This window comes from Hyposmocoma kahamanoa, unplaced genomic scaffold (genome assembly GCF_003589595.1).
Source record: "Hyposmocoma kahamanoa isolate Upper Pololo Valley unplaced genomic scaffold, ASM358959v1 78, whole genome shotgun sequence".
NCBI classification, from domain to species: domain Eukaryota; kingdom Metazoa; phylum Arthropoda; class Insecta; order Lepidoptera; family Cosmopterigidae; genus Hyposmocoma; species Hyposmocoma kahamanoa.
The window spans coordinates 4,413,626-4,437,079 of record NW_020653945.1 but is presented as its reverse complement, the minus strand read 5'-3'; the positions used below and the strand labels follow the sequence as shown (position 1 = coordinate 4,437,079).

General features: G+C 35.5%; 3 protein-coding genes across 3 annotated transcripts in view; 1 reads left to right on the top strand and 2 right to left on the bottom strand.

The window, feature by feature from the left end:
* The window catches only part of LOC113232919 (extensin), a 219,329-nt gene extending 212,606 nt beyond the window's left edge, over positions 1 to 6,723 (bottom strand). The window contains exon 1 of the mRNA XM_026467820.1: positions 6,655 to 6,723. The gene's annotated coding sequence lies outside the window, so the exon portion shown is untranslated. The remainder of the gene's footprint in view (positions 1 to 6,654) is intronic.
* A 4,709-nt stretch (positions 6,724 to 11,432) lies between these two features.
* Positions 11,433 to 18,298, bottom strand: LOC113232859 (60S ribosomal protein L7a). The gene is made up of 7 exons (XM_026467716.1): positions 18,162 to 18,298; positions 17,683 to 17,797; positions 17,146 to 17,295; positions 15,254 to 15,342; positions 14,526 to 14,657; positions 13,205 to 13,327; positions 11,433 to 11,637 (listed from the first exon to the last, which is right to left on the bottom strand). Exons 1-7 carry the CDS (start codon positions 18,174 to 18,176, stop codon positions 11,455 to 11,457), a joined length of 807 nt encoding a protein of 268 aa, XP_026323501.1. The 5' UTR covers positions 18,177 to 18,298; the 3' UTR covers positions 11,433 to 11,454.
* A 1,694-nt stretch (positions 18,299 to 19,992) lies between these two features.
* LOC113233249 lies at positions 19,993 to 22,283 on the top strand. Its single transcript, XM_026468292.1, has 2 exons — positions 19,993 to 20,179; positions 21,042 to 22,283. The coding sequence occupies exons 1-2, from the start codon at positions 20,146 to 20,148 to the stop codon at positions 22,196 to 22,198; spliced, it is 1,191 nt and encodes a 396-aa protein (XP_026324077.1). The 5' UTR covers positions 19,993 to 20,145; the 3' UTR covers positions 22,199 to 22,283.
* Positions 22,284 to 23,454: the final 1,171 nt, after the last annotated feature.

The window sequence follows — 23,454 nt, the reverse complement described above, 5'->3', positions numbered from 1 at the left end:
GTCAAGTTATCGAGTTGTTGAAATTCTCCTATGTGTTTTTGTTAAAGATCTTTATACTGGACTTTTCGGCATTCTGCGCCGCAAGTGACATCTAGTAAGAGATTTTAGAACCTGCTGGGGTGAAGAAGCCATACTACAGTGCTGTATGGTCATGGGTTCTAGTCCCATCGGATTGAAAACAGTTTTTCTATGTGTTCGATCTTTGTAATAAAAACTAGCGGAGTTAATTCACAAAAAATCTCACTAATACAATCTATTGTATTATTATTTATAATTTTATGTAAGAAGCATAAATCTAACATAATTCTGGTTAGACAGAGATAGGATCGTATATCTGGATAGTTGATCTACATGGCGAGAAAGGGTGTCTAGAACTCCATCAGAGTAACAGATATGACGTAGGATCTTTTTTCTGTAGGTACACGTTCAATCCTATTGGAATGTATTTGGTAGAAATGCCTCCATGCTGCTGAACAATATTCTAAGATGCTCCTAGACAAGGAGAAAATAAAACTAGCATAGTCTTTGAATTTTTAAACTTTTTAGTAGAGCGTATTTATTATAAGACTGGACTCGACACTGAGAGAAACGCTAGACTGGATCTACCAAACCAACGGTAGCGCTCTTTGTAAAAGAGTTCGTCCAGGAAAGTACTGCCACTTTACCTCTTTCTGCCGCCAAGCAGAATGTGAGGTTTGGAAGGGTAAAGGTGCTGGTGAAATTACAGGCACATGGGTCTTGTCAAGTTATGTTTCAGGATGACGGGCGCAGTGGCAGTGACTCTAAGACCTTTGGGATTTAAAGCTCTGAGTGGCACTACAACTGTTATGGATCGGCATGTCGCTTTCCAGCAGGTGCACGAATTGTTCGTCCCATTACTTGGTAATATAAAAAAAAATCAACAATTCATTTTTTTTAATATGTGCCAGACGGCCACACCAAAGGCATGGTCTCAAAGTAAGGAATTCCCTGTAGTATGAGTACCAGTGCAACGGAATTCATTTCCTAGAGTACACAGACCAGAACCAATACAGAAAACTTCGTTTCCCAAATTGGTCCTACCGGGATTCGAACCCGGGACCTCGGCATCCAGCGCCCACATTATAACCGTTAGGCCACAAAGGTCGTCTAAATCTTGGTTAAACGTACGCGACAAAACCGTAATACGGAGCTTAGTACGTGGAGATTGAAGAACGATAGCAATAAAAGAGCAGATTCTCTGATTTTGAAATGCTATTAACCGCCCTTTGTTGATAACGTTTTTATTAAAAAAACCGACCTCAAAAGGGCGTGGAATTATACCTATTTGCCAAGTTTTATTGAAATCGGTTACCGGAAAGTACGCGAAACCGGTTTTTCATACATTCATCCCCTAGTTTGCCATCCTTAGAGATGGACTATTTTCTTCAAGTTTAAAAGGGACCAATACTGAGGTACCCTCTTTCCAACAAAAAGTATCATCAAAATCGGTTCACAAATGCCGTGAGTTATCGCGTAACATACATACAAAAAAAATACAATCGAATTGAGAACCTTCTCCTTTTTTGTAGTCGGTAAAAAATCACAAATAATTTTTTATTTCATAATTGGAGTTATTACACAACTTTATTAAAATGTCATGTTTTTTTTTATTGCCGAAATGCCTAGCCTATATGTATGGAAACCTACTTTTGAAATAGTCTCAAAATCTCGATTTTTCCGGAATTTTCGAAATCACTCGTATTCTTGATTTATTTCCCCTGGACGCGAAAATGTAACGACTGAAACTGAAACTGAAAGCCCTAACTGCCATATAGCTATTTAGCCAAATTTGATAAAATTGTATTTAATACGGAAAGTAATTCACTAAATAAATGTTCTATTTAATCGCCGTAGAGTGAAAAGTCACCAAGTCGCAAATGGTCATTCTACATAAGTTTTGTTTATAGTGCCCCTCCCTATCAACCTCTTGGTTATGCGGTAAGGGGCACTATGAACTGTGCGCGGACAGGAACATTACAAGTTCAGGTTCTGATCCCAGATCAGCCAGTGTACAGGGTTGTCACAGATCTCTGTCACTTGACTTCATCCGGTTTTCCGAGAGGCTAGTGCCTCGAGTGAGCCGTACACGTACAGTACCTTCCCTATTTTCCAGATAGGTACCGGAGCTGTAGGCACGCTCACTTCCCGTTGCGCATTGCACAACTAGCGGTTGCCACCGCTAAGCCGTCGACTCTGAGTCCACTACCAATTCTCCTCATTGGTGGCGGAGCAGTAAGGCACGCTCACTTCCCGACGCCGAAAAACGACGTCTCTCCAGTTCCCAATAACTTAACGCCTGGAGGGACCGGAGGATATCTAGCTTATCCTCTACTAGCTCGGGCTAGTGCCGGAGATGCCAGTCGCAGTGTCCTGCGACAATGTCCAGACATAGCTTCCAACTTAAAAAGCATCTCACGTGTCCCGCGCGACTCCTTGCATACAGGCCCTCAACTAGACCGCCACTAAGACGCGCTAGCTGCTCACGAGACAGACGCCCCGGACACATGCAACCGGGGCAGACAAACATGTCCGTCTCTGCAGCTAACCACAAACCCCAGCGAGTCCATACCCAAGTCCGGGTCCGCCAGAGACGCCCAACGACGCAAAGGCGTATCACTAGCTGAGAGCTTGGCTCGGACGCCCGCTGAACCCTAATCTTGCCGTAGTTTCTCCGGAAAACCCTATCTCTCGGGTCGGTAGATAGGGACTGTCGCAAATGGTCAATATAAATTGTGAGTACAGTAATTATAAGGAACTCGGATGTTAGCGATAACAATAATTCGCGTGTAGTGAGCGTACACGCACCCGCCGCGTTCAGCTGCGCTACAACCCGAGACTAAGTCGCAAATGGCCAATATAAATTGGCCATTTGCGACTTAGTGACTTTTGGCTCTACGGCCAGAGACGTCTGTGAATAAGGTATACCCTTATTTATTTAATTAACTGAAAAAATACACGTCTCTACTGCGAGGTCTACAGCGGCGAATACTTTCTAGATGAAGCCTGAAAATCAACAAATTGCCGAGTCTTACCTTTTTTTGACCCAATTTTAAGCAATTATTTTCTATCGAGTTCTTAGATTTTCGCGATTGTTACACGTAGGAAATGAAACTATTTTTCCGGATTTAAATCGCGTATATTTGTTTTTTCAAACAAACCGACGTTTCGGGCCCTTTATAGGTCCCATGGTCACGGTTGACTGAGGTGATACAGTCTTCAACCAGTTATGTCTAATATTGATGCAAATCACCCTATTTTTTATTATTAATTTTACAAAGAAAACATCCAATTTACGCTACATTAAGTTTTGCAAATTATTTTATTTTAAATATTATAAAATGAATTAATTACCTTACTCACTTCCCGTGAAAGATTATTATAATTTATTTTAACAATCTTTCACGAGAATATTATTTATATTATAAAATAAAGTTTATTATAGACATCTAAACAATTGCATACATTCCAAGTTCTTTAAAAATAAAAAGGAAAAAATATTTTCATATTTTTTAGTAAGTTTTTAAAGTATTTTATTAGTAACTAGCTCACATAAAGTTTGTCTCTTTTTGAGTTAAGTAGATATCTTTTTATTGACGTGTCTAGAATTTCATGTATTTTGAGTGACAACATTACCTATTGTAATAGCAGAGCGACATGTTTTGTAGTAAAGAATAAAGTGTTTTTATTTTACAAAAACGTATTAGTTTAATAACATACATTTTTTTTTTCCTGTAACCCGAAGGTTGCCTGGAAGAGATTGCTATTTAGCAATAAGGCCGCCTGTTGTACCTGTAATTTTTACTTTTTGTTGTATTGTTATTATGTATTTATCCGTGTTTAATAAAGAATATTTGTATTTGTATTTTTTATATTTACTTCTCCAAATATTGTTGGAGTGCATGAAATATGACGTTACGCCGCACGCACCACGAACGCCGCGTATACTATAATTAAGCCATACGTCAAAAGTTCTTTAATCACTTGAAAGCATTGACTTACATTTATTTGTAAGTCAATGCTTGAAAGACATAAAAATAATCCGGACTACGTAAATAAATTACGAACTACTTGAAATTGCATGACTCCTATTTAAATATAAAAAAAATTATCAACCAATGTCTGTCGTACAATCTTTAAACGTAAATCTGAAATGTTGTAAATGTGGCCTTATTAGGTAAGCTAAGGTTGCGCGCCATTGTTACGAGTAGTAATATTTACATCAGCTTCTCCTCACAGGGGCCCTATATCACGTTGTTCGTTCTGACTGCGTAATTTTGGGTTAACTTAAATGTTAGTAGACCCAAAACTAAAACTAAAATCCCATTATCTACGCTAATATAATGGGGTAGAGTTGTTCTACGTCACCTAACAGTAGTAATATTATTATATTTCCACGTGACGCACAGAATACCAAGTTACCATTATATGTTAAAAGTCAGTAATTCTCTGCTAATCTTATAGTAGCAGTAGAGCTTCTTGTGAAAGCGTTCGTCCAGGAAAGTACTGCCTTACCTATTTCGGCAGCCAAGCAGTAATGTGAACATTACTGCGTTCCGATTTCGAAGTGGTTAGTGGTGGTGGTTAGTGGGTGGTTATTGTTTTTTTTTTAAATGACAGGCACGTGGGAAGCGTTAACTTATGTCTCACGGTGACGGTCGCAGTGGCAGTGCCGCTGAAATCTTTGCGATTTAAAGGTCTGAGTGACACTGCAACTGTCAGGGACAGGCGTGACGCTTACCACCAGACACACAACTTGTTCGTCTCGATATTGGTATTTAAAAAAAAATCCTATATATTTAACCTGTTCATGGACAGTACTTAAATGGCACCGCGCTCCAAAACAACACCAAATAACTTTTTTTTCTATTATATCGCACTGTTAATACAATAGTGTATTAACTCAAAAAGTATATTTTTTTCAGAATCAATGAAAAACGAATTACTCACTTCCAGCGAAATATTATTAAAATGTATGTATAGGTTAAAGTTCATTTATTACAGACATCTAAACAACTCCCTACTTGCCAAATAAAAGGAAAAATAACTTAATATTTTTAGAAACTTATTTAGTGAGACTGTTTTATCCAGAACTAGTTTGCAAAAAGTTTGTCTCATTTTGAGTTAAGTAGATGTATTTTAATTGTTTCTTACAATATTTTAACGACGGTTTTATTGACGTGAAGAGAATAAAATTTTACGTTCCGCAATAGCATAATCTTTAATTTCACATATTTTGAGTTACAACACTATTGTAATAGCAGTGCGATATGTACTGTTTTTATATACTTGTATTCTTATACTAACCGACCTCAAAAATTCGTGGAATTACATCCAATTACCATTAAGATTTATTGATATCGGTTACTGGAAAGTGTGCGAAACTGGATTCATTTCCTAGTTTGCCACCTTTAGAGGTAGAATATTTCATTCAAATTTAAATGGGACCACTACAGAGTTACCCTCTTTCCAACAAAAACAGATTCATTGAAATCGGTTGACAAATTTTAAAGAAGGTTATCACGTAAAATACATGCAAAAAAAAGATAATACGGTCGAATCTAGAACCTCCTCTTTTTTTAAGTCGGTTGCAAATGAAACTACCATGCAAAGCAAACTTTGTATCAAGAATTTTACGCTTCCTCTTGTTATTCTGTTCGAAGGAACTTTTACTTAAGTACCACTTAACATCCTACGGTTATTAGAGGTATACTTGCTTTCATTCTTCAGGGTTTTATATGCCATATGAATAGAGAATTCTTAAGTAGGTAGTACCTTGTAATTCACTCTGTAATTTCGTTTTTCTATATACATGTATGTTTGTTGCTGGGGAAGAGGTTTTAAGTACCTCTTGATAAAGCTTTTAATAAAATTGTAGAGGTAAAGTTATGGTTGAATAAAAATACTAATTGTATCTATCAATAATAATTTAAATTGTTTAAGCGTCTGGAGGAATTACATAGGCAAATATCGGTTGAGTACTTCAAATTCATCAATAGAATATAAATACATACATGAATATACTTCACGTCCTTTTCGCATCGGGGTAGCCAGAGACAAGAGCATTCCATTTGCTACGATCGTGACACACGTCTTTCTCCTTATCAACACGAATTAGAGCTTTCATACATGCCAGTCGCTTAAGGGTATTTGACTTACCCTTTCTCTAGGATATAATAATTAATATAGTTAATCATAGTAGTAATAAGAAATGTGTTAAGTGATATATTCTTGTAAAATAGTAGAGGAATAAACTTCCAAAATTATAAACATTTTCTAAAGTCTTGAAATACAATCTTCCGTTGCTATTTCTATGGTTTTTGGAAAGGAAATTAACTGTTACAGTTTTGGAATCCTGGAATTGAGATTTTTTAAATCTAATTATAATTAAGGTCATTTTATGTTTCATTCCTAGAGATGGTAATTTTCTCAACAAATTGACGTCAACGTTTGTTGCAATTGTAAATAATTGTCCATTTTTTATGTACGTAAAAATTAAACAACCAAATTAGTAAAGGTCTATAAAAATACTCCTTACCAAATTATGACTAAAAAGGGAATTACCATCTAGGTACAGTACTTATTAGCACTTTTCTAAACTTAGGACTTAAAGCACGTGTGCAGTGGTAGACTTACCATGAAAACCAGTGCATCGTACAATCCAATCCCATAAACAGTTATCATTATCACACCCATATCCACTTGTCATCACAGCTATCACAAATTATCACCAAACAAAACACGAATAGTCAATACACACCACTTACAAATTGTAACAACTTTACCAATTCAGTATCAAAATACGGCCATATGGAATTTTTATCAACGGTCAAATCACGATTCGATTCCATATTTGAATTCGTGAATTTAATTGGTCGAACAAATGTATTGTTTTACTTTTTTCTTTCAAGAATTTGAAAAAGGAATAGATGAGTGAGTCCGTCAACACGCTTGCGCCGAGCGTGCGGTTTTACGCGACTGAGTGACTGAAACAGGGAGCTCTTCGTGATCCGTACCTGTTACATTTTCGTAGGGATTCCGCGCGTGCGTACTAAGGCTCTTGTACGGAACCATTATGCGAGCACGGTAATTTATTAAGTTTACATAATAACGCCGGAATGCGTCGTCAAGTTACGCTTTCCTTTGTGAAGACATTTAATTTATTTAATACGAACGCGTGTTTGCTACCCCTTTTATTTCTATTACTTACACTCCTAAACTAATTCCTTACATACCAAATATCAAGAATGATTGATTTATCTTGAGGAAAGTGCTTAAAAGATATTTTATGAATGCAAATCGAATCTAAATAGCAGTTAAACTTTGCTTATTAATTTCTATACGTTTCTTTTGCATTTGAGTCGATTTATTTATATAGCTTTTTCTTCTTTAGCGACTACGAATGTCTTCTAAAATGAATAAAAACATTTTATCTGTAGCGGACAGCAAGATCATATAAAAAGTAGTACTTATACAGTTTAGTAACCATAATTTTATGACAAAAGTAATATAACGTTAGATGTACCAGATAACTAGGTACACCAATTACCTGGTAGCAACATTATACTCAGTAACCATAATTTAAACTAGTAAACACGACAACAGAAAAGTCTAACCATTTCCATATAGTACATCAAAACATTCAGGGCTTTTCTAGCAAAACATTAGAAATAAGTCTTTTTTACGCGATTTTTCCGTTGAAGTGTTTTGTGTACCAGAACACTGGTTGAAAGACTACGAAGTAATTAACAACGTAGAAAATTATGTAATAGTCAGTTTGTACATAAGAAAGAACTTAAGTAGAGGCGGATCAATAATTATTATTAAGCTTATGTTATAATTTAAAGAGCGTAAGGATGTCACAGATCTCCCTATTCAACAGACTACTGAAATTTCATGTGTGGAATTGGATCAGTTTGTCGTATTATGTGTATACAGGCCCTCTCTGCTAATTTCAATAAGTTTCAATTAACCATGGAAGATAGTCTATAACAGATTTTACCAACCAAAAAAACTATATTAGTATGAGGAAATTTCAATGTAGACCTGTTGGAAAACTGTTCTAATGTAATATAAACAATGATTATAGTACTTATAATAATAGATAACAAATAATAGATAAAAACGTCACTTCTATGACAACTTATTTACTAAAATCAATTAAAACTAGCACTATAATTATTATATTAAACCATTTTAAAAATAACAAACAATAGAAGGCATTTTTTTGTTTTGGAAGTCATGACGCGCTGGTATTCTGCCAGGACACTCTTAAGACAGATGCCACTCATCATCTCAGACAGTCCTCTAGCATTATCCTTGTTACTTGCAGTTTGTACTCTAGCATAACAAGTCGTCATGACTGTATGGGTTTGAATATAAAATGGTACCTAATAAAAATATTGATAATCAGTCATCAAATCAATTATATATAATCAATTATATATAATACATTTTATATATAATCAATTACGTACATTTCACTGCAGGGCACGGGTCGCCTCATAATCGAAGTTGAACAGAATGCTCCATCTAGTTTCTTAATAACGAAACCGATGCACTCCTATGCGAAATTGCATGAACTGTAGGAACTAGGGTGTCGCGCTGCGAGTTTCGCCTTTATTGGATAGATGGCGCTGTACATATAAAACTTAGGCCTGGTATCAGTAATTTAATTAATACATAAAATCGTACTTAAAATAAAATAAATCGTGATAAAAAATTCACTGATTATAACAAGAAATAATTCAAAGTACTTAAATATTTTAAAGGCTCACGCACATTATGGCGGGCCGCACTGCACCGCATCTTATAACAATAATGTTCCTAAATCACTTTCGTCATTTTATTTATAAAATATAGATATGTCTACCAGTAGGTATATGAGTGCAGAGAAAGAGGCGGCTGGTACTGTTAACATGGCCTGAGGCCCAGGGCGGCCATGACTGCAAATCCGCCACTGCATGTAGTGCCACATAAATGAGCACTACATTAATCTAATTACATATTTAAATAACAACTACACACGTAAAATAAAATCAACATAGTATTAAATTAAGTACATATAATAGGTACCTCTAGTGAGTCCAAAGTTTAGAAGTCTCTACCTTCGTCTTCTGCTCAGGCAGCGTCAATTATATCCGTCATTTACATTGACGAATTTACTTGAATTACAAGTAAATTAGTGCTTCAGTTGTTTCGTGCTCTTCCGTGGACAAGCAACGGAATTTATTTTCCGTGAATGGAGTTCTTAATTACTTTACAAACATTTATTCTATAAGCGAGCACAATTGTGTCCGTCAGGATGGCTGGACCAAACGAGATATACAAATCAAACTGTACTCACTATTTACTACCTATTATCTACTATTTAGTACTTTTTTTCTACCTTATCGCTAACAGAAATATAAAACAAATTAAGTGGCCAGCCATTCTGATGTCAAGTTGGCTGGACCACTTTACGTTTTTCTTGGTTCTAGCAGTACTTAATTTACATTTTTTATATAACTATTTACTACCTAAACATACTTTTTTTACTATTTTAGGAAGCTTCTATAAAAAGTTATTTCAAAAAATAATAAAACGCCTTTGCAAGTTACCTTCTAAAAAGACAGTTTATCTTCTCCGTGTAATGTTTATTTAAGCGCTTAGAATATGCCAACAATGGTTTGTGGATTATCTTTATAACAATTATTCCGTTAATTACTAGTTGAATTCATTATTACGAACGTTAATTCCATTTGCAGGTATTAAGAAATGCGAACGAATTATAATCAGTTATTTATAAAGCAATTAATAAATAACTGATTATAATTCGTTAAATAGAAATTAGGTAGTAAATAGTGATATAAAAAAAGTAAATTATAAACTGCTAGAACCATGAAAACTGTAAAGTGGTCCAGCCAACCTGACATCAGAATGGTTGGTCACTTTATTTCTTTAATATTTCCGTTAACGCAAAGGTAGAAAGTACAAGGTACTAAATAGTGGAAAAAATAGAATATAGGTAGTAAATAGTCCAGCCATCCTGACGGACACACGACGGAGCACGGAGCTGCGTTTTCTAACGTTGTACTGAAGTACCTGTTTGGATTTGATGGAAAACACGCGCCGTCGAACACACTGACAACGCTTCTCTCGGAGGGGCGCGGCCAACCGCACGGTATGGCACACTGCGCTCCGCACTACCGCGCAGATTTTTAAGCTTAATGTTAAAATGTTCAGTTTTCTACAATAGGTCTCGACGTCAATAAATTTATATTCGCTATTGAAAATCGACCAAATTTATCTTCATATTTTCTTAAAAGTCTTTGTAATGAAGTTGAATGTTATTTTCGGTGTCTTTTTATACGAGTAAGCAAAAACCAAATAGACTGTATAACTGAAGTCCTGAATGAGTTTTGTATTATTAACCATTCTTGTCAAAGGATCTTGGATACATGTACAATCACTCCGGTGGTCAACTGCGAAGAGAGTACTTTAAATGGTGCGGGACCACTAGACCGCTGCCTCCGACGCGGTGCAGTGTGATAAGTAGTCGAACGTGATTGGAGACGCATAATATACGAATCCTTCATATAGGCCGTACATTGACTTACAATTATAGGTCGTACAAATATTTCTACCGGGCCGGGACCTCTGCGTGACAGTCCAGCATGATACCGTTAGGCCACAGAGGCAATTTATTGACCAAGTAATACTAGATCGAATACTTCGTTTAACGTGGTAAAAGATGGATCGTGTAACCGTCTCTGTAAATCCAACTTAGATATAGGGTTCAGGTTTTCGCGATTGTTACACACAGGAAATTATTTTTTCAGATCTAATAGCGTAATTTGTTTACAACTAAGCAACATTTTGTGCCCTGTACAAGTACAAGTCCCATGGTTATGGTCAGCTGTAACACATTTTACATTTAGATCCAAAAAAAAAAAACGATTTGCAACATGAGTAGACTTAAATCTCAAACAATAGACTACTTTCTATAATACCTATTCTATAATAACTACGTTCTATAATATAACGCACAGCATTAACACAACGTACAAAGAACACAAACAATTATTAAATTAAACTGCTTAAGTTGATTTTATTTTGCGACACACACGTCCGTCACTCATCTCAGCTCAGGGCTCATTGAAAATCAGCGCCACAGTCAATTACGGCTATGATAAATGAAGTATTTTACGTACGCCACAACCGCACACATGACAGTACAACATTTGTTGAGTTTTATTTAGTATTTTTCTTTTTTGCTTTTTGTTATTGTCTTATTTTATTTTCATTTTGTTAATTACGTCTTTTTGTTTTGTTTTGCTTGTCTAAGTGGTATCAATATTGTTTTTTGTATCTATGTGTTGTGGCGTTGCAGTAAATGTCTATTCTATTCTATTCTATTCAATAAAAGACAAGAGTTAGGTGTTAAAGTTTATTAGCTCAGCCTTGCTTCTGCGCGAGCTCACGCGCCTTGGCCTTCTCGAGCTTCGCGATGCGCGCGTTCGACTTGTTGCCGAGCGCGCCGCCGCCCCAGTGCTTGCGCAGTTCCTCGTAGCGCTCGTTGAAGTTCGTCCTGATCGCTTCTACGACCTTCGTGAACGATGCACGGTCTCCGGACTCCACCTGCACAAATTGAATAAATAAGTACGCTACCAAACTAATAATGTAACTAATTAAAGTTTCGAGAGTATGTAACTGCATGTTTTCATTATACAAGTAGCTTTTTTATGATACCAAGAGACGGGACGAACAGGACGTGGCTGATGGTAAGCGACACGCCTGTCCATAGTAAATATGAGCGCCGATAATAGACGGAGAGTGCCGACGAAAAAGTGTCGCCGGCGACGTTTCGACGGCGCGAGCGTGACCATGAAACGAATTTGTATAATGGTGTTTGTTTTTACAAAAACCGTTATACAAATATTAATTCAAAGTAAAAATAAAATAACGTATTTTCTATAGTAACACAATTTTTATCAGTTGGATCAGGCGCTCCGATCGTACGCACGTCTGTATTGTGTATGCGTAGTGAAAATGGCTACGCCAGGAACTGACACATTAATGTTATAAACAAAACATCTTCGAATATAAAGTCACTAAGTTTTATCTTAGAAATGTTAATTTTTGGCGTCGCTATTTTCACTACGCATACACAATACAGAAGCGTGCGCGTGAGTACGATCGGAGCCTCTCATCGAAGTGAACTGAACGGCGGGCCGATTGCATTTGTCGGCGGCGGCGGCGGCGGCGGCGGCGTGGGGACAGAAGCGGCGGTGGCGGCGTGGGGACAGAAGCGGCGGTGGCGGCGTGGGGACAGAAGCGGCGGTGGCGGCGTGGGGACAGAAGCGGCAGTGGCGGTGGCGGCAGCGTGGGGACAGAAGCGGCGGTGGCGGCGCGCCGATGCGGTGCTCATACATAGTCCATAGCAGTTGCAGTGCCACTCAAAGCTTTAAATCGCAAAGATTCGAGAGACACTGCCACTGCGTCAGTCACCCGAGACACGAGTTGAGAAGTCCCATGTCTGAAGTTTCACAAGCACCTTTACCCTTCAAAACCTAAGACCTTGACCCAAGTGTCGTATGTGTCTCCTCAAGTGAAATTATAAGTAACATTGTACTGCCAAACCTCGCAGGACTATATTACTAACATTAAACAACAACTTTGTTCCATGACTTTTAATAATTCAACAGATTTTACTTTCATACAAAAATAAACAGATTTAAATAGATCGCTCTAAACGTAATAACTCTACGTACGACGGGGGTGGGTGTGTCGCGGAGGACGCTTGCACATTTGAACTTATTCTACCAAATACAGAAAGGTGTCAGATAGTATAACAAAAATAAAAGTTTGTTTTTGGTAAAATTATGTTTTGTTACCAAAAGCTGTTTATGATGTTAGTTATTATATGCTAGTTACTGTAATATGTATTATGAAAAAGCGTTTTTCGGATGGCATATTCAGAAAAAATCTATTGGTGGTAGAAAGGTTGTCATCATGGCCTTAAGATAGCAAATTAATCATCACCATATGCCATCTCGTAAATATAAGAAGATTCGATAAATTTAATCACTGTGACAGAAGCAAACGCAAACGGTAATTACACAGAATCAAATAGTATGTTAATTAATGTCACAGAAGTAATATAACCAGTATCAGACTTAATAAGAAAGTAAAAAATAATACTAACGTTGGTAAGCGCCAAGCATGTGCAGGTCTTGCGGTGTACAAGAGCTCCTAGGCGGGACTTGCCCTTGACAATGCAGTAAGGCACTCCCATTTTGCGGCACAGCGCTGGCAAGAACAGTACTAGCTGTAAATACAACGAAAGACATTAATAAAGTAAGAAAGGTTTTACAAGATTCTGGAAAAAACTCAATGTGTACTGCTCAGAGTCATTTGTCTTCAGGCAGCTTGCAAATCTTAACATGCCCTGGCAGTGTCATTTGCAAGCCTCAGGTGAAGAAATTCTAACATCATAGCATTGCTACCACTTGACCAACCATATAATAACATGTGATCTATATTGTATAATATATAATGTAATACAATTATATATTCTAAAAACCCTAATTATTTTGAAGTTATTAGACAGGATCTCAATTAGGTAAATGAAGCACCTAAGGCTGCAAACATTGTTGACGAGAATGAAAAAAAATATATTTCATTTTAATCTTATTTCTAATAAGGGCTGTAACACTTGGGTGTCAATGTCGGCCTTGTGATGTCAATCTCTGTGGATTATATCATTCTACTATATCGTGTCGCCCCGTGACAGACAAGACATCACATATGAGTATAGAGTTTTAGCCCTCTTCTCCAACGGGTCACCCAACACGACCTTTAACTCTCCAACCTGCCAAATATCCCCTAATTGAAATTGGCTTCTTAGAGCCACATAATGGCCATATTCCATTATATGTAGCATATCTTCAAGTTTGTTACAGAATTTACGTAGTGGAGATTCCGCTCTTCTTATTAGATGGTAGAACTTATTTAAGGGAAAGTGGCCAGTATGTAGTCTAAAAGTCACAAGTTTACATGATGGTTCCATGTATTCCGTGATAGCTTCTCTTGCTAATTTATCTACTACTTCATTGCCTTCTAGTCTGATGTGTGATGGAATCCATTGCATCATTATACACATATTCTTGGAAAAATAAAAACAATAATTTGTTCTTGCAAGAAAATGCCTCAAAAATATGATTGAAAATGGCAAGGGAAGCGGAGTTTATAGTTATGGGACAAAACTACATAGTTTCCTTTAGTAATTAGGAAGCCCATGTCAAAAACATCCCTGTACAGAGACTGTTTCCTATTTTCAATCATTCAATAAACAACCTATAGTAAACAAATATTGTTTTGCTTCACTATTATTTCTCATGAGACCCTGATGGATTCAATAATAACCAATTTTAAATGCGTAAATCGATACACGGCCAGGAACGCATCAATTTCTAGCACAACTGGAATAGATACATTTTAAACCATCAAAAGCAAAAAATTCTCACCTCAATGGGGTCAACATCGTGCGCGATGACGACAAGCTGTGCCTTCTTCTTTTCCACCAGCTTGGTCACTGTGTTGGTGCCAGAGCGGATGGTGTTAGGCCTCTTTGGTGGAGGCTCATCTTTCTTCGCCACCTGTATAGTTAAACAATATTAAATAAAAGGTCTTTGAGTACAGACAAACTAAATAGTGGACAGAATCATCAGAGATCTTGGTGGTCACAAAGTCCTCATGGCACTAGGTTGCTGTGATTTTTATGCATCATGACTTTTTGAGTTATGCAATTGTTCCTTTAATAGTGACGTGTAACAAAATGCGTAGGAGACAGTGGAGGAATTATACATAATGAATTACTCTTTTTGTATATCTTCAATAGAAATAATAATTATCAAGATTTAATAAAGCAAGAATTTCATTTTTTTTTAATAATCAAAAAAAACAAGGATTGATTGAACAGTTTAAAAACAATTGTTACTACTATCAAAAACAGTTTGTAGACTTACTACTACAAAGACAGAACAGAAAGAAAAATTCCTTGGATCTAACAGGACCAGTTGCTAGAGTGGTGGCCCTGGTTTGGCATAGATGCAGATACATGTCCTGTCAGATTGAAGGAATTTTTCCTTTTATTAATTATAACTACACTAGAACAATTTCCCAAAAAAAAATTTATATCATGGCAGTAAAATATCATATTCATTGCAACCAATATTAGTCTGTTATATCTCACCTTGGCTTCAGCAGCTTTCCTTAGGCGGTCTTTCCTAGCAGCGGTGGTTTCTGGTCTGTACTTCTCCAGGATTTTGAACAGACCCTTTGCTAAAACAAAATGAAACATCTTTATTAAACTGGTTTTAAATTGGCTAGAAAATTTAATAAGGAAAAAAGTAGTCAGAGTTAAAAAGCTCGTATATTTTTGTGATAATCATAGAGATTCATAGTTGCATTTGGTAATCATCATATAAACTAAGCATAAATAAGTTCTTAAAAATAATTACAGTGATCTTAAAACATCTGCATCAAGAGGTGATTCTACTCACCAATACCAAGTTTTACCATTTAAATCACTTATAATATCATGGCATTAAATGAAATCAGCTCGTATATAATTTAAAATACGTGGGGTGCACTATAAGTTTCAGGAATGAATAAGAAAAAAATACTATAAATGGTCAGAAATGAATTTGTTTCTCAAAATATTCTCCATTAGCATTAATGCACTTTTTCATACGAATGAACCAATTTTCAAAACATTTATGCCACTCCGCCGTGACAATCTCTGAAACATATTTTTCGACAGCCTCTTCAGGTGATTAAAATCGTTGACTGCATAACTGGTTCTTAATTTTTGGAAATAAATAAAAGTTACAAGGTGCCAGGTCGGGACCGTACTTGGGATTTCTCATAAGGTCAACGTTGTTCACCTTCAAAAATTCATCAATATCAACAAACTGTATTCAACAGCCAGGGTTCCATTTTCAAATTACTTTTTAAATATGGCTTATGTACTTTTTAAATATTGTTTATGTAAGTGGCCAGTTCTGGAAACTTATAGTGCGCCCTATGTATAATTTGCCTCATAAGTAATTCCATATAGACATGACACCACTATTTGTTACTTTTTAGTTTAATTTCCATAGATGTTTATTGGCACACAATACCAATTATGTGCCAATATACTATTAACCAAAAATACATTTTAACAGAAAATAATACAAAAGTCACTCAAAATAAATAGTGGTAACTATTTATTAAAAATATAAACCACCAAACCAATTCTCAACTGTACGAGTTAAAGAAGTAGTAATCTTTAACTAGTCCCAACCTACTTTTTTCCAATGGACATAACTATATCATGTTAAGATATCAAAATATTAACTTTTCTTAGTGAATTAACACCAACAGTGATGTAAGGATTTCTGATATAAATATATTATGTCAAATATACTTCATCCAGCAATTTACTTAACTTTTGACAGCTTGAATTCTAATCAATTAGTGACGTCCTAATGCTAATGTTTCTGATTTGATTTTTTATAACAGTCGATTTATTTATGAAACCGTTTTAGTCATGAATGTGAGCGGGTTCTCTTTCTGATTGGAATTATAATGTTGCGTTTGACAATTTGTATCATCCTCATTAACATTAAGTGATGATTCCCATTCATATGGAGAAAATTCTGACAATTCATTATAATAAACAAGAATTTATAATAATTACTTATAATTGATTTAATTTCATAACAATTTATTAAACAGGTACCAAAACTTATCAACTTGAATAATCTTTGTTACATAATCTGTTGGCTCAATAAGTATCAGAGCTAAAGAGCATGTCGCTTCACTAAAATTAAAAAATAAAAGAGTCCAGGAAGTATTGCATTTTTTGTCTATGCTAGTATGTCAATAATTATAGAACTTCGGAGGCATATGTCTACATATGTCAAGTTAAATAATATTAAATAAATACATATTACAAATATATGGCATATAATGATTGTTTTGTGTGTTTAAAAAATACAATTTGCAGGATGCTACTACAAACTAAATCTTATTCTTGCTAACCTGTCATGCTAACTGCCAAATTTTACAGAGAAGTATAAAAGAATGAAAATAATTAACCTGTAGTCTTGTCAAGGGTCTGCGTGAACTGGTTGATTGGCGGAGGCACCTTCAACCTGCGCTGCAGCACAGCCTTTTGGCGCTGGATGCGGATGTACTTGGGCCATCGGACAAATCTTGACAGATCACGAGTCGGCTGGATATCCTGACCTGAAAGTTGGGTAGTATTTAAAATACTTAAACACATTTAACTAGTTTTTGAAGTATTGTTGAGAGTTTCAGAGTTAAAAAGCTCGTGTATTTTGTTTGATAATCATTTTGATTCATAGTTGCATTTGATGTTCATCATTTTCATGCTCAAGCTGCAAGTCCAAAACTAAAAGTCACCAAGTCAGTAACTATGGGCGAAGCACACCATCTACACCTTCAAGTATCACCAAAACGAACATTATAGTGGTAACCATAAGGTTTCCAGCAATTAATAGATGACGAGACTGAAATTAACAGATAGCCATAGATTGATGTGTTGTTCACTGTACAAGAAACTGTTGGAAATAAGGTTATCTTTTCAAGTAAAATTTAGAATGAGCAACTCACCAATAGCAAAATTCTTTGTCCTCTTCTCGAAGAGAGGGTTTACAAACTTCTTGGGTTCAACTTTTTTCACCACCAAAGGAGCGGCGGCTACCTTCTTTCCAACCTTCTTCTTCGGCTAAAAATACAGATAAGCCTTAAGTATACGTCACACAAGATTGCAGTTTAATAACACGAGGTGTCATGGATTTTTGTGATAATTTAGCAGTAACTTCGACATCATGGCATTTGTATAGGTTAGGTTGTAAACATTTCATAAATTCTAGGATTCATTGCACTGAACGACGCCGTAAGGACTTCTGACAAAAAATATACACAATTCGATCACCATCGACGAGAAGTTATCAATAAATATCTAAGTATAACAACTAGAAAACAACCAAAACTATTGCATGACCCGCCAATCACGTACGGCAAAGTTTCAGATTTCTCACTTCTTTACACAAAAATATAATTATTAACAAAACGCACATGGTTTTTACCTTCTTCTGCACCATCTTGATTAGATTTTAATACAGTGATCTATAGGCCACGAAAAGATTCGCGACCCAAACTGAACACCAAACTTTCGGCAAAAATGGCCGAAAGGAAAGAGTGAAAAATTTACGAAACGTCACATTGACAGAATAGGTTAGAGAAACAGATACATAATTTTTTCTTATGAAGTCACCCGTAGCGACATCTACTCAAAGATTCGTACACTAACATTTATTTCAATTTAAAGAAAATATATTACTAACCTAAAATTAAAAAAACGGATAGTAAATTATTGTAGTATATTTGAGTGCTGAGTGTTTAAGTGGATGGATTATAAGTAGACTTTTCACTCGTCAAAATTGGAAACAAAAAATATCTTGGTTCCGTGAATCTAACGAACACACACTTCATTATTAAAAATTCTAATAGACGTAATCTATATACAAAATCATATAACATTAAAAATATGTTGAAGTAAAACTTTAGGTTGCCCTCTTTATTTACTAGATGGCGCTTTCAGTCATGATGCCAAAACATCAACGTTTAGTCTGTGTCATAATTTTTAATCTGCACGTTGAAAGACTTGTCTATGATTTTTGTTAACGTTTCATTTCACGTGGTTTTTATTTGAATTTGTTCTAATGCTGCATACATGTTGTTTTATTTAATTATTATTATTATTATTTCTGTTAACGTTTGAGTATTTATCTTTTTATACGTAATTTTCTGCATAAGAGTTCCACTGTAATAGAACTGAATCATCAAGCTAAGAAAGATCAATTTCGGTACAAATATTTGCAGATGTCGTAGCTGCATTTAGAACTGCATGCTGTTAGAGGAGCTTGCTTTATACATTTACAAGAATTTTGTTGCAATGCAGTGTTCATCGAAATTGATTTTCAAATTACACATTTGTAACCACGATACTAACAATACTGTCGGGCGGGATACAGACCGACTGATTACGTCATTACGATTAGAACATTTCAGAGCGTTTTGTCTCTAAGGCTGAGAGCCACTTCACAACAAAATTTAATGGAAATTTTTCAATGGGGAGAATCATTCTAAGCTCCGTTTCTCGTTTCATTGACCTCGCTGCTTATGAATCTTATGTTATGGAAGTAATTATTGGTCTATGTCAGTTAAGTCTCTTTGTATTATACTTATATCCATTCATAAAATGTTACGTTTTATATATGCAACTCCATGACTAATGAGCCAGGATCTCTAAGAAAAGGCTCCGATATCCTGTCTCAGGAGAGTCATGAGATATCAATAATTTTGTAAACATCTTCTGGATATGGGTTTCCTTAGGTCAGCAATTAATTTTCACCTCTTTCAACAACTATTTCTTTCCATGAAAAAAAAAACGTAGTGACACGTTCAACTCAAAGAGAATTTAAGCACTAGTTCAATTGCGCGATTTGTCGTACATTATTTATCTAATATAAATCCGTTGGTATATTTTATTCTTATTATTGTGGACTTTAAATTGACAACGATAACTAATTTTGTTTATTAAAACTGATTTGTTATAGTTTACTGTTTTTCTTTCATGTACCATTTTCCTCGCTATAGTGAGGTGAAAAGTTGTATGTTTCGCTCGGCAGCGAAGATGTTTTGAAACCCTCGCTACGCTCAGGATTCTATTTTAGAACCACTTCGCTTCAATACAACCACTCGCGTCAAACAACAACTTTGCATAACAAAAATAACTATTTTCCTAAACTGTATGCTGGTTATATACTCGATGACTGTATGTAAGCTTTATAAAATTTACGACCAATGTCGAAAAGGACAGCGCAATCACGTCTTCTATAAATTTATTACCATGCTGCGTTTCACTTGAGTACACCTGAAATAAAATTTATTACAACGCAGTACGGCGGCGTCACATAAAATATATTTCATTTTCATTTTATTGCTTACAAATAATATAAAATAAAAGTCCAATGTGATATTCATTACACGAATGTATTTGTTATTCTGATGGAGTGTTTAAAGTATTGGTTGATTGTTTTAGGTAAGGTTACTTGTAGATGTTTCTTTTGATATGTGAGGTTAACAAGTACCTAGTTAATATCTAATATTGATGCAAACCACCTTATTTTTTCACTATAGTTACAATAGTTATTAATTAAATACCTTATTTTTAATTTTACAAAGAAAACGTTCCAATTTACACTACATTAAGTTTTACAAATTATTTTATTGAATGAATTTTTATTATGTTCAATTTATTATTAATTATTAATATAAATTAGAATATACTAAAACATAGGAATTAGTACTGCAGTCTTATGTCTGTTTGGGATTTTTCATTAGAGGAAATACTGGATCCCAAACTGGTGGTACGGAGAAACCATCTTCCCTGTTGAAATTAGGATATTTTTTAATTTCAATGGCCTCTCGCAGCATCCTGGGTAGATAACGGACTTCTTTTGCAAGGACCTGGGGTTTGTCAAACTTCATTGAATGTGTAGGTTTATCCATGACATGCTCGCAGACTGCAGACTTGTTTACGCGACGGTGTTTGACATCAGTTATATGTTCTTTGACGCAGGTATAAATACAGGCTATCTATCTAAACATCAGGCTATCTATTGTGGAATAATGAATTCTACCTACAAATTAGTTAATATCTAATGTAACCTTGACATGGTAGCTCTCCATTTGCAGTTTATTTGTTAATCAAATATGCACTTCCAATTAAAAGAGTTGGCATTTGTAGTAGCATTTGTGCTTTCAATCCATTCAGTCAGTCGTTAATCTCATCTGTAACAAATAGTGGGAAATAATTTTAAGATAGAAAATATATTGTAACAAGGACGATATCTTTAGGAATGCACTATTTTGTCTTAAAAATCATCATTGATATTTTGCAGGAATATTAAGTTTTGCTACTGGTGTAAAAATCAACGTGCAAGGATCGGTCAGTCTCGGTAAAGATGTTCTCGATACTATAACATACTATATGAAACCTACTATTGTTCAACATTACAGAAGAAATTTGCAATCTTCTGACCCACAATCGGAAATGATCAAGTGGACTGTTGAAACCTCAAACTTGGGTAAAGGTCTCCGAATGTGCCAAGGATCTAAAGGAAAATTCTTGAAAGATTATGTACTAGTACTATCAAACGGCATAGATAGCATCCTGGACGGCATCATCAACTCAACTCCAGAAAAACTGCAAGAAAATAAAGGAACACATTTCGCAGACGAACTTAAACCATTATTGAACAGTATCAATGATTTGCTCGAAACTACCGACTCAGAAATAACGCAGGAGACAGAAACGTTCACTTGGCTAACGCTGTTGAAGAAGATAAGTGCAAAATTTCAGGAGGCATCACAAAACTTTGTCGCTGGAAAATTAGCTGGCGATCCGGTCGAGATTGCTAGCGTAAGAAAAGGGTTATCACAGAAATTGATCATCGCCATAGTTATTGTAGAAAGCAGATTTGAGAGGAAACTATGTGTAGAACATCAGATTTGTCAAAAAGATTACGAATGCACTACAGCACTGGCGGCGTTGCTGGAGCAATTCCAAACGGCGTCAAATGATAAAGCCAAAGATTTCATGATGTTCTTCTACGAATCTTTGCCTGACAACTTCTTTTTCTTTATGGACGAAACCACAACCCAAGAGTTTCAAGTTATTTTGAGCGATTTGAGTTATTCTAAAAATCCTAAAACCAAGGATATTTTATTGACTGTGTATAAAACTATACAAGCCAGATTGGAAACTTTGAAAACGAACGCAGAGTTACCAAAAGGGTATGACATGATACTAATACACGGTATTATGTCAGACATGGACTACTTTTATTATGACAAACGGAAAACTTACTCGTTTGATAATTTCTTAGGAACGTTCACAGAGTGGATGAGACGCGGTGGCAAATTTCATATGCAACTGCGTCATGTTATAAGAGAATTAGGAATAAAACTGAGCCAATATCCTAAAGAAATGGTTCAAAAACTTGAAAACCAAGCGAGAGTGTTTTTGGAATTGACAGTGGATCCTGAGAAATCCTGAAACTGTGCTGAGAGTCCTGCTCACAGAATATTTAAATTTTGAATAAAATAAATAGCATTTTCGTATTAAAGTCTAATCAATTCTTCTTCAATCAATTTTCATTAATATATTCTTATTATCTGATAATAGGGGGGTCTGTAATTTCTGAACCGCGTCCAAAAAGACCTGACGTATTTTGCATAAACGCTGTGATTGCTAGGCAAGCTGCCTATCGCTATACAACTGAGATCAAAGAAACAAAGGGGATATCACTACAGTCGATTTACATGAACAAAGATAAGGAGAAGTACAGGGCTTGATGACTTTGTAAGGCTCTAATATTATATCAGGTTTACATAGTAAGTGGTAGCAAAATCCTATCATATTTGACAATTGATGAACCATCTTTCAACTTGTTAAGCTCACCAAGCAATTAATTCAACTTATCATTATGTCGATACGTGATAGTGTATGTTATAAATAAGAGGCATCTCTGTCCCTGTCTTTAATACTTTCAAGTCCGTTTAAATCGGGTTCAATGTAAGTTGATTCATATTAAAGACAGATCTAATGACTAAGGTTGTAACCGAAACCGTCAAGGTACAAGAGTACATAATATACATATACGGTACTATTACACCAGCCTATGATGCGCGCACGTGTTATAGTGGCTCTGTTGTAACATAATACATTATATTTATTGTTACGTAATAAATATTGCAGGAAGCATTAAATAAAACCATTTCCTCGAGAATACTATCGTATGTACGTATGTAAAAATATATTTATAAATATATTTTATATTATTACTCACTCAAATTTTGATGAATTTGAACACCGCTCTTAAGTACGGTGGAATTTGTTTATGAGTGCGGTTTGGTTAGTAGGACTTTAACTTTGAGAAGAAGAAGAAACTTTTTTTAATTTATGGTTTATTTTTCTACGTGATCTCCTTTTAACTCTATATACCTTGACCAGCGATATTCCACTTCTTCAATCCACCAAAAAAATGTTTTGTCAAATTCTGAAAAATAGGCCTCAGTTTCAGCTATCACTTCCTCCACAAATTAGGAACTTCCTCATTTGATGCAAATCGGTAAAAAATAGATAAAAAGTCAAACGGGATCAAATCTGGTGAACACGGGTTGCTGCGGTAATAAGTTTTATCATAATTCGACATTTTTTGATGTTGTGATTGCAGATGAGAAACGGAATACCTACTCGAAATTCCGTTTTCTTCATCTTCAAAAAATAGATCGACCTCATCTAACTTTTAT

Coding starts and splice junctions, on each gene's coding strand:
- LOC113232859 (XM_026467716.1), bottom strand. Junction 17,296..17,682: donor GACAAAGAATTTTGCTATTG/GTGAGTTGCTCA, acceptor CCCAACTTTCAG/GTCAGGATATCCAGCCGACT. Junction 14,658..15,253: donor GGAAAGCTGCTGAAGCCAAG/GTGAGATATAAC, acceptor TTAACTATACAG/GTGGCGAAGAAAGATGAGCC.
- LOC113233249 (XM_026468292.1), top strand. CDS start 20,146: ATGGAGTGTTTAAAGTATTGGTTGATTGTTTTAG. Junction 20,180..21,041: donor GTATTGGTTGATTGTTTTAG/GTAAGGTTACTT, acceptor GATATTTTGCAG/GAATATTAAGTTTTGCTACT.